This window comes from Dysidea avara, chromosome 8 (assembly GCF_963678975.1).
Source record: "Dysidea avara chromosome 8, odDysAvar1.4, whole genome shotgun sequence".
Lineage (NCBI taxonomy): Eukaryota > Metazoa > Porifera > Demospongiae > Dictyoceratida > Dysideidae > Dysidea > Dysidea avara.
Window position 1 is genome coordinate 28,986,525 of NC_089279.1, and position 17,442 is coordinate 29,003,966.

Consider the following 17,442-nt stretch of genomic DNA (forward strand, 5'->3'; position numbering starts at 1 on the left):
AAAAAAACTAACTAAAATGGTGGGAAGCTTGACTGTTGGCTACTTGTTCACTGGATGGTATTAAAGATAAGGAATTGGTGAAAAACATGTGAAAATTTTGTACATGTAACTAAAGCCATTTGCGAGATACAACACTTTGAAAACTTAAAACCAGCGTACTTCAGTACTTGTAAATAGGCGATAAGCCTTCAGTACTTGTAAATAGGCGATAAGCCTAGTTTTGTCAGACCAGGTCACATATGTCTTTAGAAACAAAAATTTATTTGTTGTCAGACTTATATTGAGCAAAATATCATGATGTGAAGTAGTCCTGGTACACATGCAAACACTTCAAACAAGTGACACACCTCCTCATCAGTGGGTAGATATTCAGGTGGTGGATTGTATGACTCATCATGACCTGTAGAAGTATCATAATAAAGTGATGGTTTCTACTGTAGCTCATGTATAGCTGTTCTGTATACTATAGGAAACTTGGAAAATGCTAAGTGTAGTGACAAAACAATTAGCAAAAGTGGTCACCATAGCAACAGAGTACATGCATGTGAAAGGTCCACAAATAATGTTTTGCAGCATACGGTTCATGACTGTGACAGGCCTGTAAATAAGAAATGCATGACAGTCAGACACATGGCTTTTTGCTTTACATATAATTATAAGGATGCTGTATTTATTTGTACTAGAGTTAATTCTGGGAGTCATGGAACTGTGCTGAAGTTGTCCTCATTAGCTAGTGAAGTATTTCGATGCCAGGCTATTACAAATAATACCATGGACAAGTGTTCTGATTATCAAGACATCATAAGAATCTTTGTACTGTAGTTTTTCACTGTATCTCATGGTGACTGAGTAGACAAATCTCAAATCATTAAACAGACAGTCAAATTTCTAGCTATTACATACACACTACTAACAGACAAAAACAGTACTTAAACTAAGCATGTACACCGCTTTTGTGAAAAGACTACAGGTGTACCAATATACCGATACATATCGTATTGGTGACCGATATAGAAATTTTGACTATATCGGTGGGAGCCGATATTCCTGCTTAAAACCGATATGATACACCAATACACAACTGAACTATTTTGAGGACACTGTCCAATGATCAAGCCACACCATATTATGTGGAAAACAAAAAGAGTATAATATAGCTAGCTAGCTAGACAAAAAAAAAGTTGACAAACTAGCTATTTAAAAAATTAAAAATTTCAAAAGGAAGTAGGGGTTGATATACAAGCTACACAAAGTAAGGAAACAAGCTCAAAATTGTTACAGCTGAAATGAAAAATTATCCAGCAGTAAAAAGTAAGGAAACAAGTTTAGACGACTACTTCCTAAAATGAGACATACTTTAATCCCTACTTTTGGCTAATTTGATGGTCTCACTTCAAGATGCTAGCCAATAACGACAATTCAGGCAAATTTGGTACCAAATCCAAGTGAAACTTGGAGGAGGCAACACAAATTCACCTGAATTGTCGTTATTAAACAATTTGCCATTAACCTACCATCACAGCCATTTCTTGGCCACCACCTTGGATTTCACATCTTTTTTCATCCTGGCCTTTTTGGAGGTCGCACCCTTTTTTACAGCTTAGCTGTTTTTGATTAGATATTCCTTATAACTATATAGGATACTAACGATCATACATAAAATTTAGTTTGGATAAGCTACTATTTAGTTTTGTAATAGTACAGTGGACTATCAGTTATCCAAACATTCTATCACACTGAAGCCCTACAGCGAAGTAAAATACTAGGAGTATATTGCCTGTGCTCAAATGCTCTGCTTTTTTGATAACGATGGTATAGATCATATAGGGTGGGGACACTTTTAGGCCAATGCTTGTAACAAAAGGTCAATTATTCTGATAGAACAGTCACTGACACCAATAAGAAGACATTATTTTTTATGCTTCTTTTGTATTTTACTTACTCAAATTTGCCTGGTAAAATACTATTTTAAAATCAAAGAATTTTTCAGGGCATTTTTTAAAATCGAAGAATTTTTCAGGGCATTCTCCTAGACCCCGATAATGGCATGTGTGTTAGACTCCACCATGTAACTTTCATACCAATATTACCCCTCAGGGGCATAGCCAGATAGTTTTCAATGGTAGAGCAATGAGCTACTTCAAAAAAAAGAAAAAAAAGACACCATGAAGAAATACTTGGACAATTGTATATCTACACATGTGTATTCACAACTATAAGAAAAACTTTTAATTTTCAGTATGAGATACAGGAGCCTCTGTTTTTTCTTTGCTGGCTTTCCTGCATGCGGATGAAATGTTGGACGAAAAACACGAGGTCTAAAATTGCTTTGTCTTTGAGAGAAAGTTGAATTCTCCTGTTGTCTTCGAGTGGGGACTAAAGAACAGTGCAAACTGGCATGCAAAGACATAGGTGTGTCTAGAACTGACTTAGTATTTAGAATACTATTACGTAATGTACTATAGTTAGAACACGTGTATATGGTGTGCGTTTATTGTGCTTGTAATCTAGCGTATGTCACGTGCTTTAATTCTATCAGTCGTCAACGTGGTGATCCCGACGTGTCGCTCCTATCTCTAGAACCTGGCCTATTTAGTCTTACAGACATTGGTGCTGTGACCAGGATTTCGCCCAAGAACACATTAACCCCAGCCAAAGAAGTCGTTTTACCGTGGCAAATCGTTGATAACGGTACCCGTTAAGGCAAGCCACGAACCCATTTGATACCGTCGTTGTTTTTGTGTTAATAGCGGATCACGCTGGATAGATGGAGCAATTGTCTCGCCATCAAGCCTCTCGCAAAGGACTAAAGTCCCACATGACGCGACTCTACAACAAGATCGATGACCTTGTTGACAAGGAAGTGGACGAGTACTCTATCGCACTACTCACTAAAGCCATGGAACAACTCCAGGACAAGTGTGACAAGTTAAACAAAATTGATGAACAGATTATTACTCTAATTGATGAGCCTCAAGGGCTGGAAGACTACATTATGGAATCTGAGGACCTTAAGGATGATATTGCAGACAAGTTAACAAGAGTTCAAACCTTCATAGATATACAGAAACAGCCAAAGAACACCAGTCAACCAACAAACCAACCACAAGTGAGTCAGTCTGTAGATAGTACAAGTCCACCACAGTCAGTCACCACAGTATCACGCAGTAGTGAATCACAAATAAGTGCAAACTTACCATCTGATACCAGCCCACCACAGTTGGATAGTGTAGTAGGGGCAAATAATATTGCAGTGTCATCAAATTCAGTAACTACAAAATTGTTAACACCTCCTGTTCAGGTTCAGCAAACCAGTAATGTGGTATCCTCTCTATCACTGCCAGAAACCCTTGTTATTAGCAATGTTGCACCACCACCTTTGATACCACTTGCCCCCACCACATCCATCACAAATTTTGCCAATCATCAAAGTTCAGTGTTGCTGTCAGTACCTGATGCTAGAAACTTGTACACGACATCAGTGGATCACTTTACACATCATAGTCTGTTTCCCACTTCAGCAGCTGGATATCACGCCAGCACCCAACAGTTTGCCACTAGCCGTCTACCAAAGCTGTCCTTGCCTACTTTCTCAGGTGACCCCTTAACTTGGCAGACATTCTGGGATTCATTCTATGCTGCAATTGATGCCAATCCCAACCTCAGTGGGATACAGAAGTTCAATTATCTTAAGGCACAATTGCAGGGTAATGCTGCCAGAGCAATTGGTGGATTGCCTCTTACAGATCGGAACTATGTACATGCTATAACACTACTTCGAGATCGTTTTGGCCAACCACATGAACTGGTTAACGCCCACATGAAGGCTCTGGTTAGCATGACTTCCCCAACAAACAATTTGTCGAGTCTACGAATGTTTTATGACACTATGGAAAGCCACATCCGTGGCCTGTCATCACTCGGAAAGTCAGAGAAATCGTACGGATATTTGCTAGTGCCAATTGTCATGAATAAGCTCACCACTGAAGTTAGACGCAACCTTGCTAGAGAACACTCCAACACCCAGTGGATACTCTCAGATCTAATGGCTGCTATGCAGAAGGAAATCAGAGTACTTGAATCTGGTCTACAGACTCCGTACAATCCAGTTACTGACACCTCAACCACAGCCGCCTCTCAAGTCAATGCCAAATATAGAGACCCCTCAACTACCCGTGGTAATGTTAGCAAGAAGAAAGGACCGGTGTGCATGTTCTGCAAAGGGCCACACCTTACTCACACTTGTGAATCTGTCACAGACCAACAAAAGCGGCTAGAGATTATCAAGAGGGAAAACCTATGCTTCAACTGTTTGGCACATCACAAGGTAGCACAGTGCCAATCAAGATTCCGTTGCAAGAAATGCAAAAAGAAACATCACACCACCTTGTGCAACGGTGAGACACAACCCTCGAGACCTAGTACACAGGACCAGACAGCTGATACTAAGCCACCAACACCCAATTCTTCGACTGATGTTACAGGGCTTCTTACACCGATATCACCTTGTAAAGCTCCACAGACACTATCTACATGCCTACTTAACACCGCTGTTGCTCCTGTTATAGCTGGAAACATCAAGACCATGGCAAATATTCTGTTTGATGAAGGTGCCCAAAGGTCATTTATATCTACAGAGATGGTCGAAGAACTAGGCATTTTACCCGCTGGTACAACAGACATTTCCTTGGCATCATTTGGCAGCACATCTAGATTACAACAGAAACTTGGAGTCACCACAGTGAAGATAGAAACCATCAGTGGAGAACTAATTTCTATATCAGTGCTCATTGTACCAACGATTGCTGCTCCAATACAGAACGGTGTTCCCATGTCTGTCAGCGCTATGCCCCATTTGAGTGGACTCAAGCTAGCTCACCCGATTACATCAGACAAGAACTTTACAATTTCAATCTTGATTGGAACTGACTTCTACTGGGAATTTGTACAAGATACAATTGTTAGAGGAGATGGTCCCACAGCTCAGGAGTCCAAACTAGGCTATCTCTTGTCGGGGCCATTACCGTACTCATTCTCTCAGACAGCCACTTCTATTCTACTGCAAATGGCTTCCACGGTAACACCTGAAGAACCAAATCTTGATAAATTTTGGTCCATTGAATCAGTTGGTACAGATACCAACACATCAGCTGTAGACTCTACATTCCTTCACACATATCAAGAGTCTTCCATCACTCAAACACCTGAGGGCATGTATATAGCAAGATTTCCATGGAAAGAGGACAAACCCTTCTTACCCTCAAACATCAACATTTGTAAGAAGCGAACAACCACATTGCTACAGAAACTCAGACAAACACCAGATCTACTAAACATCTATGACAACATCATCAAGGATCAAGAGAAGAGAGGTTTCATTGAAAGAGTTGATGAAAATGATACTGCAGAACACATCCATTATCTATCCCACCGTGCAGTCAAGAAGGACTCTGCCACAACTCCCATCCGTATTGTCTATGACTGTAGTTGCCATGGTAACAGTAAGTCAGCTAGCCTCAATGATTGTTTGGTTGCTGAACCTCCATTTTTGAACAACCTGTGTGGCATATTGATCAGATTTCGTTGTCATGTTTTTGCTCTCTCAACAGATATAGAGAAGGCATTCCTGCACGTGAAGCTGCATCCTGATGACCGGAACTTCACCAGATTTTTATGGACACTTCCGTCAGAGAACTCAGACAAGTTTGCTACATACCGTTTTACTGTCGTTCCGTTTGGGTCATCTAGCTCACCATTCATGCTTGCAGCAGTGCTCGATTTACATCTTAGTAAAGTTGGAACCCCAGTTGCAGAAGACATGAAGGAGAACATGTATGTGGACAACATTTTGTCTGGCTGCAACACGGAGGATGAGTTACAAGTTTACTACAAGGAGTCTAGAGATCTTATGAACCAAGCAAACTTTAATCTCCGTTCTTGGTCATCCAATAGCCGCAGTCTTCAAGCAATCACAGCAAGGGACAAAACAAGCGATCCCAATCCAACCATAGGACTTCTGGGACTCAGATGGAATACCACCACTGACACGTTGTCACTTGCTCCAAGGCAGCTCTCACCAGCTAACACATTTGTTACCAAGAGGGATGTTCTACAAACTTCATCACAGATATTCGACCCCTTGGGTTTTGTAACACCTGTATCAGTCAGAGCCAAAATCTTACTTCAAGAGATCTGGCAGACCAAGTTTACATGGGACGAACCTCTCTCGGAAAAGATCACAGATAACTGGCTTAGTATTCTCCCTGACCTGATGCAGCTACCACGGTTTATCATTCCGAGAACCTACCTCTCTACACCAATTACATCTAATTGTCATCTATACGCCTTCTCAGATGCCAGTACTAAAGCATATGGTGCTGTCGTATACATCTGCCAGAACCAAGATATTTCCCTAGCTATGTCAAAGTGTCGTGTGGCTCCAATCAAGACTGTTACCCTTCCTCGATTAGAATTGATGGCAGCTGCTATGGCTACAAGGCTTGTGCAATTTGTCAAATCAGCCATCCACTTTCAACATGATGATTCCTCCAGCCACATACATTTGTGGACAGACAGCCAAATAGTTCTCCACTGGATATACAAGTCACACCATCAGTCCAAGCCATTTATTTCACACCGTGTTACAGAAATTGTTGGAGCATTCCCAGCTAATTCATGGTCATTCACACCGTCTGGTGACAACCCTGCTGATCTTCTAACAAGGGGAGTTTCTGCCCAACAGTTTTTCTCATCAGAGTTATGGTTACATGGACCGCAATGGCTGATATCCAGACAAGACTGGCCACAATGGGTACCAACTAATGCCCTACTACAACTGGTAGACGAGGACGAAGATTCTGAGAATACAACCTCAACTCTCCAGGGCAGTGATGAGACCACAGTAGGTATTCATAACATTGTTGACATTGCACACATTAGTAGTATTAGCAAGTTGTTAGCCGTCACAGCATATGTGCTTAGGTACATTCATAATTCACGTAAACAACAACCACTGCTTAATGGTCCACTGACTGCAACAGAATTGAACAGTGCCAGGAAACATTGGATCTCCAGCAGTCAGTCCACTAGTTATTTGACTGAGCTTTCATACTTACTGAAGAAACAGGGTTCATGCCCTAATCTAGTGAGACAACTTCGCTTGTACTTGGATCAAGACAGCCTGATCAGATGTGGAGGAAGGATCCATAACGCTCCTTTGGACCAATGTACAAAGTTTCCTTATTTGCTACCACCTAAGCATCCATTAACTACCATGATCATCCAAGACACACATAAGAAGCTTCATCATGGTGGAACAGCTATTACTATGACAGCAGTTCGACAGGTTTACTGGATCCCCACCATTAGACAACGGATCAGAAGCATCTTGAGGAAATGTGTCGCATGTGCCAGAGCAATGGGGAAACCTTACAAGACTCCTGATCTACCTCCACTTCCCAAGACCCGTGTTGGATCAGCCAGACCATTTGCTGTGACGGGGGTAGATTTCACTGGGACACTTTATGTCAAGGACCCTATTGGTGAGAGTAAAGCTTACATATGTCTCTTTACCTGTGCTAGTACAAGAGCGATCCACCTGGAAATAGTCACAGATTTGTCAACCGAAACCTTTCTGTTAGCCTTCAGAAGGTTTTCCAGTAGAAGATCTTTTCCGTCTGTTATTCTATCTGATAATGCTTCTACATATCTTGCCGTCGCCGAGGAATTGAAGACACCGTTTGAATCCAATGACATCAAGGAAACCCTTGGACGTCAAGGCGTTGATTGGAGATTTATTCCGAAGTGTGCTCATGGTATGGGGGGTTTTGGGAGCGTCTAATAGGACTGACCAAACAAGCTATCAGAAAGACACTTGGCAGAACGTTTATCTCCCTCCAACAACTACAGACAGTCATAGTAGAAGTCGAGAGTATGTTAAATGATAGACCACTCACTTATGTTAATTCTGATTTACAAGACCCTCAACCATTAACACCATCCCACCTACTTTATGGTAGGAGAATACAGCAAGTTCCTCGCCCCCTCAATGATGATGAAGAAATCAATGATCCAAGTTATGTTGACAGCATAGACCTCAGGAAAAGAGCAGATAAATTGACACAATTGATTGGACATTTTACCTCACGATGGAAGAAAGAGTGTTTAACATCATTACGAGAATTCTACAAGAGCACCAAGCAGAGCAAGCAGAGTAAACAGATGATAAGTAAAGGGGATATAGTGATTGTACATGAAGACAATAAACCGAGATTACAGTGGAAACTAGCTAGCCATAGTTACAGACCTCATCAAGGGCAATGATGATCAAGTGCGAGCTGCTCATATAAGAACAAGCACTCATGCAACAACGAGACCAGTTTCCAAATTATATCCTCTGGAAGTACAGGACATAGAACAGAATGGCCCTGCCATCACAGAAGATGTTGAATCACCAACTAATAACATAGTTAATGAAGATGTCCAGAACACAGCTACAATTCGTACACGCTCAATGAGAGCAGCTGCTTCTAAGGCAATCCAGAAGATGAAAGAATGGAATGGTTTGCTCGGCCTGCCCCCGGAGGATGTCTAGAACTGACTTAGTATTTGGAATACTATTACGTAATGTACTATAGTTAGAACACGTGTATATGGTGTGCGTTTATTGTGCTTGTAATCTAGCGTATGTCACGTGCTTTAATTCTATCAGTCGTCAACGTGGTGATCCCGACGTGTCGCTCCTATCTCTAGAACCTGGCCTATTTAGTCTTACAGACAAGGTGCACCACTGCTTGTAGTTGTTGGTCTGAAAATATTTTGTCTTCCATCATGAGAACTATAGTAGCAGGACTCAGGGGCGGATCTAGGATTTATAAAAGGGGGGGGGGGGGCTAACTCAAGGTATTAATCTCTTGGGTAGAGGTGTGCGAAGCACACTTCCCAGCATGTGAAGCATGCTGGAACTAGGGGGGTCTGAGGACATGCCCCCAGGAAATTTTTGAAAAATAGATGCTAAAATACTGCAATTTGGAGACATTTCCACATAAAATTCATAATATTTTCTGCCTGTAGATATTTTATATACTGCCTTTAGATTATAGGTATGGCTCTCTGAAGCATTTTGTTAATGGAAAAAGTTTGGGTAGGTACAGACAACCAAGTACATGATGCACCCTCTCACAATTGCACAACACTGAATAAGTGCATGTTAGAATAATAATAATAATAATATTGAAAGTGGAAAATTTTGAAATTTGAACAATACAAGATTGAATCTGAGAGCATTTTCAATGGAAATTATGTACCTGAATTAAGTATTGCCATACATATTAACTACACAAGTAGATGAATGAAGCCCTTTAAACAGACCAATGCACTTCATTGTATGTATAGGTGCAGGCATATTTGGAAAAATTCCATAACAGAACCAACTATATACTTCCAGTGTATGTTCTATTAGAGTAGTTAGCTGACTGCTCTATTAGAGTATCTTGATCTTGTACACCTCCAATGCTGATCCGGGTCCTTGTTACATGAACTTTAGCATAAATCCACTGATAATACCTTGGAAAGATGTTTATAAGGTGGTTTTATGAGTATTTGTATTATTAGTGATCACATAATTATGCTAAGACAAAATTTCATTATATATTGATCAAGTAAAGCCTAAAAGTGAAGGGGGGGCTTCAGCCCCCAAAGCCCCCCCCCCCTTGATCCGCCTCTGGGACTATGACAAGTAGCCCAAGTGGTGGACTGCTTAAGACAGGAGTTCTCTTGTCCTAGTTATGTCTCCATTAATGTGTGACATCATCCAGTGGAAACTACAGTATAATAATTATAGTTGGCTGTCAAATGGCAGGATACATAAAACCTTGCCAATACAAAACTACTATACCATAGACAATGCAGTGTGTAATGCACCTATCAATGTATTGCCCCCTTCGGGCATAGGTGGGACTATACAAGGGGCATTGACATGAAGGTGGTGCCTCTAGCATTTGACAATTCATTAAGCACTCCAGCGGTTTCAACTGGGGAAAACGTGGGGATTTGACACGATAGGTTCATCTCACTATGAGAAATTAGATGAAAGCTGCTGTGGTGTGTTGTACCAGCTACCACACTCAGAGGCGATGTTCGTTCAGTCTTTATGGAAGATCTATCATTGTCGGTCCAAGCGCACGAAGCAATTTCTTTGGGTGCCCTAAAGTAATCCCCAGTTATTTCATGTCCTCCTTGTCGACGCTAGTGTCCTCGTGCAGTGCCATCATGCCGGCGATCTCGTTTTCTTTGAACAGCTCCACAACAGAGTCATTATATCCCAAGGGCGTATTTAGGGAGGGTGCTTGGGGTGCTGCAGCCCTTCCCTCCCAAAATTTTATCATGTGCAAGCTAGGAAGCTTCTAGAAGTTGCAGTATAGATGCAATTGCATCTTATATGTACGCATGGGCAATGAAAAGATGGAAAGAGAAGGGAGAATGGCTACTCTTTACTTAAAATTATTAAGAGGGGTTCAAATTATACTTTTGGTGTGAGACTTAACCTAAAAGCTGCTAAAAATCGAAATACTCTAATAGAACAGTCAACTACTCTAATAGAACATCCATCATAACGTTTTTTTCAAGAAGTTGCCAGTATGTTTTCTTGACCTGTGCACTGCAATCTTACCATTGCTCCAAACATCCTGCCGTACACTAATCACTTTCTGAGAACAACTTTTGTCAAATAGTTTAATATTATAGTGAGTATTTTCTATATTGATGCTTGGGTTAACATGCTTAAGTAAAACAGTTAATTTCTTAGCATGTATACAGTTAACAAAGCTGTAGTATCTGAGAACTGCTTTTTAAGTACCAAAGTTCCATGCTGAATCTAGCATCAATTGAAGCTAATAAAATTTAATGTCATACAGGGTTTGCACTCCCAAACCCCTTGAAGCTCTAGCTACTTTATAAGCTCAAATGATACCACAGCAATTATGCTGTCACATTATAAGGGGGTTAGTTTTGGCCAAAAACTAGTTGTATATGTATAAGTGACTTTCGACTCTGGTTGTAAAAATTAATATGGTGATGGGGCCTTACAGTTGAAAAAGTTAGATTGAAATAGTAACAGAACAGTCCGTGGCTATATATACTACAAAGTTGAAGTTATTTTTGTGTAAATTTTAAATCTCTACAGTGAATCCAAGTCTTTGACAATCCACTATTTATAATCCAATAGCATTTAAAGGTGTAGTTCTGTTTTTCTCATCCATCTTGTACCCCCACAATCTTCCAGTACAATAGAGTATTTGGTTAAAAATAGCTTCCAGATTCAATCTTGTGATAGCTATATTCCAAAAATTTCCAGAGGAAGCATCACCCCAGACCCCCCTAGCTGGAAAATTCTACATATGTGTACTCTACACACTGCATGGTGAGTGTATACTTGCCCTCCGCTCAAGCCCTCTCTTCATTGTTACTGTTTGGACGTTATAGTTTGAGCCATGAGACTGTAAAACACACTAGCTATACCTTAAGCCAAGCAATACATTAAACTTAGCTATCTTGTATATTGATGAATTTACCATACAGATTTATTAATTCATGAATTGATGTAATCAATTAGCAAAAAACCAAACTCAAATTGTTAAATTTAATGTACCGCAAAATTAAGGTATTTCAAACACAAAATTAATGGCAAGTATTGATCATGTATAGCTGCACCCTTCTCCTTATGTAAAGAATTTTTAGTTACTGGCTGTGCCCTTATATGACAGCTAGTATTACAACTGTTCTGGAATAATGGTGTCATTTCATCATTATTACACTTAGGTGACTCACAATGCTTTACAAGCATAGCGAACGCATTGTGAATTACTTAAACAAAGTGGCATTGTTTTTCAGTCAAAAACATTGCCAAATATTAATACTGAATAGGCTAAATTTGCTAAATTTTTCTTTGGGGGCATGCCCCCAGACCCCCCCTAGATAGAGCATGCCTGGAAGCACACTATAGCTAGTTGTATTAACCAGTTGTTGCTTTTCTTAGCCAACCAATTATTATGTTAGCACCCCCCTTCTGAAATCCTAGATCCGCCCCTGTATCCCGGAGATTATCATACAGTAGACTGCATGCTTGCTCCACAGAAAATTCAGCTGCTTTCAATGCCACAGTAACTGCGAAAATGATTTGATGCAGTTTATAAAGTTAAAATACCTTATTCACGTGATGAAGGTAGGATATTCCAGTTTATTTGCGTTACATCGCCTGTAATACATGGTTATTGTAGGATATTCCAGGATACTAATAATTTGTGTTGAAATGTCATTAGGTTGTGGTGCACTAATTGCTAGGGAGCGGTAGCCATCTGTCACTCCGACTGACTGGGGTAGGTAAAAACAGTGGACCCGGGGACCAAGTAGTCTCGCGTAGCCAGACCCTATTTCTCCGCACGGCGCTTATCGATTGGAAATTATAAGCGTCTGCTCCGAAATTATAAGCGCCGTGCTGAGAAATAGGGTCTGGCTACGCGAGACTAGGGACCAAAGACCCGGGACCAGGGGACCCACGGAAATCCAACTCTGCTTGGAATTTTATACACCTCACAGTATTCTATACTTGTACTAGGTACCTTTGCAAGTAATCTTGCATGGCCAATCCACTTTTTCTCCCCTCGCGGTGTCTCGCACGATGAAGATCATACATATCACAAGTTTGCCAGAATTGAAGAACTGTTTGTCTACCATTCAAATGTTATACTAGGCCTGCAAACTCTAACTGTAATCAAGTACTCTGACCACTACCATTCCTGGATAGTTCAGCCATCAAACATCTTTACCACTGTCCATGTAAAAGATCATTCTCCAAAGCAGAGAAATTCTCACTCTTCGCCCAGTTAGAGGTTTCATAACTCTAAAGTGTGCTGTGCAATATAAACAACAAAAGTATGTAAACTCTAATAAACTGTGTACAGCTGCTACTATGTAACCATCTCAGTTGCTGAAACAGCATAATCATTTGCAAAATTAACACATTACCTGTGCTAAATTAAGTATACCTCAGTTGTAATACCACAAATGTGTTATTTCAGCATATGGATATGGTTTGTTACATCAGCAACCTTTGTGGTTAGCAACATTAGCACATCATGTACTACCCATTTTAAACAGTGTTGAGCCAACTTTCGGTTCAGTATCCACTGCCTTTGAATAATTTAACAGATATATACTATGGTCAAATTGCCTTTCAGCCACACACCACATCTTGTGTACACAATGTGGACACAAAAAGGGTGTAACTTCTAGTGTGGGTCTATTGATTCTATTAAACCATTATAGCCTTACACCTATATACATGCCATGTACCCACACTTTGCTTTGTACTTGAGTGTTTCCCTATTTTCATGCAGCTATACTGTTAAAGAAATCCTGTGTACATACTAAGCAGTAAACACCACTTTTAAGTATACAACAGATGTACGTAACATGTATCACTGCCATCTTGCATGGCCACATTACCATTAGTACTGAACAGTATATATATATATATATAGTACAGCTGACAAACATCTTGAAAAACACTGAAAGTCAAATTATATATCCCAAAATAGTATAGCATACAACACAATACTGCATACTTCAAAAAGTACTGTATTTTTTAAATAGGGGGCGAAGGTGTTCTGTGAGTGATAGAAAACCAATTTCTACAAAAGGATTATACTCTTTGTTATCCAAATAGCCCTCCACAATTGTGATCACAACTTGCAACTTTTCAACTAGCTTTATTTGCAAATGCTTATACAAATTTTCATCTTGAGATTATTATAGATTATAAGCGCCTATTTTTAAAAATAATAATAATAATTTCGAGCTGGCGCTTATAATCTCTAATCGATAAGCGCCGTGGGGAGAAATAGTGGTCTGGCTGCGCGAGACTAATTTTGTGGTAGTCTCGAGTAGAGCGGTCTAGTAAAAACTATCAATTGACTGCGTGAATAATGCACACTGATCTTGTCATGCCTGTCGGTGCGCTCGTCAGTAGTATAGTGGTACAAGGAGGTCGTCACCTCAGTCATCTTCGAGCACGTTCGTAGATATCTATGGCTCGACCCACACACAGCACACTCTCTATATGGTTCAACAACTGATTTTCTGACACGTGATATATGGTCTGATTGCCGGAAGGCATGCACTTACCTTATAAAGAAGTACGGGGTGGAGCTAGAATGAAAATTTATTAGGCAGTGGTTACTGAACCGAAAGTCAGTTCATTTTAAAATATTGCGGTAGAATAGTTCAGTGCTTGTCCGGTAACCTTGTTACTATACAGCAAGCCTCTATCCAACTTTAATGATGTTGAACCAGGAATAGTGAATTCGATCTTTAAAGCATACCCGTAGGTAGTTTAGTGGTATGCATGCCACCACAGATACTATACTTACAAAGGATTGGCAACGCGCATAACAACCGTTCGACAATCCTCGTTATGGTCACGTGAGTTGTTACGTAAGTGAGCGCGTCTATTGTCCTAGATACGGCTGAGACGACAGCCGTTCCCAGTGCTGTTATTCGTTGTCTACGAGAGGGGAACTACTCTTGCAAAAGATTATTGTAGCGAGTTACGACCGCAGGTCCATTTCGTCATCGCCAATGGATTTATACAAGAGATCCGTAAATCGGATGGCTGCAGGTTCGAGGCTACCTAGGTCCAGTCATGGATTTTTTCTCCTTTCTCCAACTTTTCAAACACACCTTAAGTAGTTAAAGTCTAAGTAGCTAAAGTCTTTGAGCAGGCTGTAGGACCAGGTGTCCTACAGACCTTCAGCACTTGTGCTGTAAAGCATTAATAAATAATAAAAATAAAAATCCGGTGACTCGGCTGCAGCTGAGCTGTGACGGTGGAATTAACACTGTTGTATCCGAGCTGGAATCTCACCTGAAAGGTCAACGAATGGATTATACTGCTGGTATGTGATATCAATATGATGATGTACTACTAATAAACCATGATAGTGCACCCGGCGGTTGTATGGAGTAAACATCGAGGTAAAATCGATCAATCTGCCTGTATCACTTGTATTCTTGCATACTTCCCTGCAGTCTATTTCCTATTGAACACTATCAGATGAGCATATGAAGTTGTTGTGCCTCTACTTGTGAAAGCCCCTGAAGATCCCATGGTTTTTCCCATTTTTCATGGGTACTGCACCCACAAAATCTCTAGTGCCATGAAATTCTAATATGCATATGCATTTCATGGCCTATGAAACAAATCATGAAATGACTTTTCATATTACATTCACGATTTAACTTTGATGGCATGGCTGTCATAAGCATTTCATGGTGTAGTGCTCTGGTATAGTGCATTAACTACATACGGTATGTGTCTGCCTTGGTTGAGAGGTCAGCAACCAAGTAATTAGCTGGAGTGAAAGATTTCAGATTTCAAGAATTGACGTACAAGATTTAGAGCTTGTTGCTGACCCCTCAGCACTGAGTAGTTGCAACTGATCACACAAGCTGTGATAGATGCGATTGTAATGCTGTGTCAATTTCATTATCCTCCCGAACTAGTGATTTTTCTGTAACTATGAAATCAATTCTAAGAGGGAATTCAACAAATCCATCTATGACATGTCTACATTTCATGGCTGTTCCTTAAGAGTACGTGGTTATATTGATCTGAATAATATGTCAGGTTTCATAACAGAGTAACAGCATCTTAAACAGCAATTTGTATTATTGTTACAACAATATTATAACCATGCACTGTTTGTCACTTTTCTAGCATTTTTTACAGTCTACAAAAGGGTGGAAACATGCTATCAACAATAGTTGGTATGTGGTTGTGCTATTCAGTATACTGTGCTTATTTTGTACTGATACAGAGTCTGAACTGCAGTGGACAATACTGAACATGATGTGCCGAGGTAGTATCAGGCAAACTCATTTCGGTTCATGGCTACTAAATAACAGTTATTGTATTTGTCTATAATGTATGGTGTGTGTATACGTTTTGTTCATGATTGATACTGGCGACGCCAGGTTTGTATGCTACCTTCAGTGTGACATGGGTACATCAATTCGATATCCAGTGGACCGACTATATCAATGTAGGCTCTTGATTGACTACTGTATGCACCAATATAAACTACGTTGATGTCTCACATATAGTGTGCTTCACTACTAGCAGCTTCATTTTGCTTCCACTACTGTCTCCCTCACTGCGTCTAGATAAAATGACCATCTCAACCAAGTGGTGGATGGCTATACACCAATGACTGTGACTTCAGGGCAATACATTGAGCTGCTGGATCACATGTATTGATGGCTAATGCCACATCTGAATTTGAGCTCATGCATGTTTGCATTCCATTACCATAACATTAAGCTCTCTTTTGCTGTATAGTAACTTACTGTTTCTTCTCCCACTACTACGACAAAACTCCACAAATCAACATAACGAAATGACTTCAAAATGAGCTTCAAATCACAACTTAGGAAATAATTTTAGCCTCTATGAAACAAAGCAGTACACTCTACTAATGGTTTCAAGTATTCTCTTATAAATTGTGTTCAACAAAGCGGTTGTATTTCTTTGTAAAAACTCCACAAGTGTGAATAGCCATGAGTTTTGGAACTTCTTTACACGCTAGGTTGATGTTTTAGGGTGTGTTACGCTATTTTCCTTTATCAGTTACTCACCTAGTAGTGCTGGGCTCTTTTGAAGAAGGTTGTACGTCAATAGAGATAACTACCCGTGCTACGGAAGAAGAAACTAAGAATCTTGTGCGTCTAGTAACCGGGCAGAGGGCGCGTAAAGACCATAACGAGGATTGGATATGACGTCACTATTGTTTTGATCGCGCGTTGCCAATCCTTTGTAAGTATAGTATCTGTGATGCCACGCACGTAGCGAAACTATAGTGACCACAAACATGATAATGTTTAAGGTTTCACATTGAGTGCTATCAGATCCCACAATCAAATGTGTATGGTTATCATTAGATTATAAATACATTTTGGGGTAGCTGTAATAAATGTCTGATGTCCAGCTTTAAGCTGGGTCAGACATGAACCCAATGGCTGTTCTCACCTCAGTGATACTCAGAATCTGCCTATTGATCCCGGCACATTGAGCATTGAACCTGGCTCAACCTAGAGGTGTAATGCCTCAAAACTTTGGACAGTCTTGGGTGGAGGTTAGTACTCACTTAGGAGTGTAGCATTAACCTTTTGTGAAATTGTGGTATATGTGACATGCATGATTTGTGATGTTTCTGTTGCCAGCTAACATTAAAAATGAAATGAGGAAGAACAGTACATCTTGCAACGTAAAGAACACCTTAACATGAATAACACAACTTGCACTTAGCAATCACTTCTTAATCCTGAAACCCACACCCTTAAGCTTAATAGGTGAAGTGTTTTGATCTTCGTAGCCAGATGCAAGAAAGA

The 17,442-nt window shown here is 40.2% G+C and overlaps 3 protein-coding genes and 1 long non-coding RNA gene across 4 annotated transcripts in view; 3 read left to right on the forward strand and 1 right to left on the reverse strand.

Annotated features, from left to right (window-relative positions):
• The window catches only part of LOC136262940 (ribosome biogenesis protein bop1-A-like), a 23,559-nt gene extending 6,223 nt beyond the window's left edge, over positions 1 to 17,336 (reverse strand). The window contains 3 exon segments of the mRNA XM_066057359.1: positions 348 to 400; positions 12,618 to 12,908; positions 16,690 to 17,336. The gene's annotated coding sequence lies outside the window, so the exon portion shown is untranslated.
• On the forward strand, positions 2,768 to 7,840 carry LOC136264915 (uncharacterized). The gene has a single exon (XM_066059681.1). It carries the CDS (start codon positions 2,768 to 2,770, stop codon positions 7,838 to 7,840), a length of 5,073 nt encoding a protein of 1,690 aa, XP_065915753.1.
• LOC136264916 (uncharacterized) lies at positions 7,933 to 8,593 on the forward strand. Its single transcript, XM_066059682.1, has 2 exons — positions 7,933 to 8,247; positions 8,315 to 8,593. Exons 1-2 carry the CDS (start codon positions 7,933 to 7,935, stop codon positions 8,591 to 8,593), a joined length of 594 nt encoding a protein of 197 aa, XP_065915754.1.
• LOC136262941 (uncharacterized) lies at positions 14,832 to 16,047 on the forward strand. The gene is made up of 3 exons (XR_010704401.1): positions 14,832 to 14,951; positions 15,773 to 15,822; positions 15,873 to 16,047. It is a non-coding gene; the product is annotated as an uncharacterized lncRNA (long non-coding RNA).
• Positions 17,337 to 17,442: the final 106 nt, after the last annotated feature.

What these genes read in the sequence shown, in the direction of transcription:
- LOC136264916 (XM_066059682.1), top strand. Translation starts at nt 7,933, where the DNA reads ATGTTAAATGATAGACCACTCACTTATGTTAATTCTGATTTACAAGAC. An exon ending in GTAAAGGGGATATAGTGATT is followed by an intron (nt 8,248 to 8,314) that starts GTACATGAAGAC and finishes GACCTCATCAAG; the next exon opens with GGCAATGATGATCAAGTGCG.
- LOC136264915 (XM_066059681.1), top strand. Translation starts at nt 2,768, where the DNA reads ATGGAGCAATTGTCTCGCCATCAAGCCTCTCGCAAAGGACTAAAGTCC.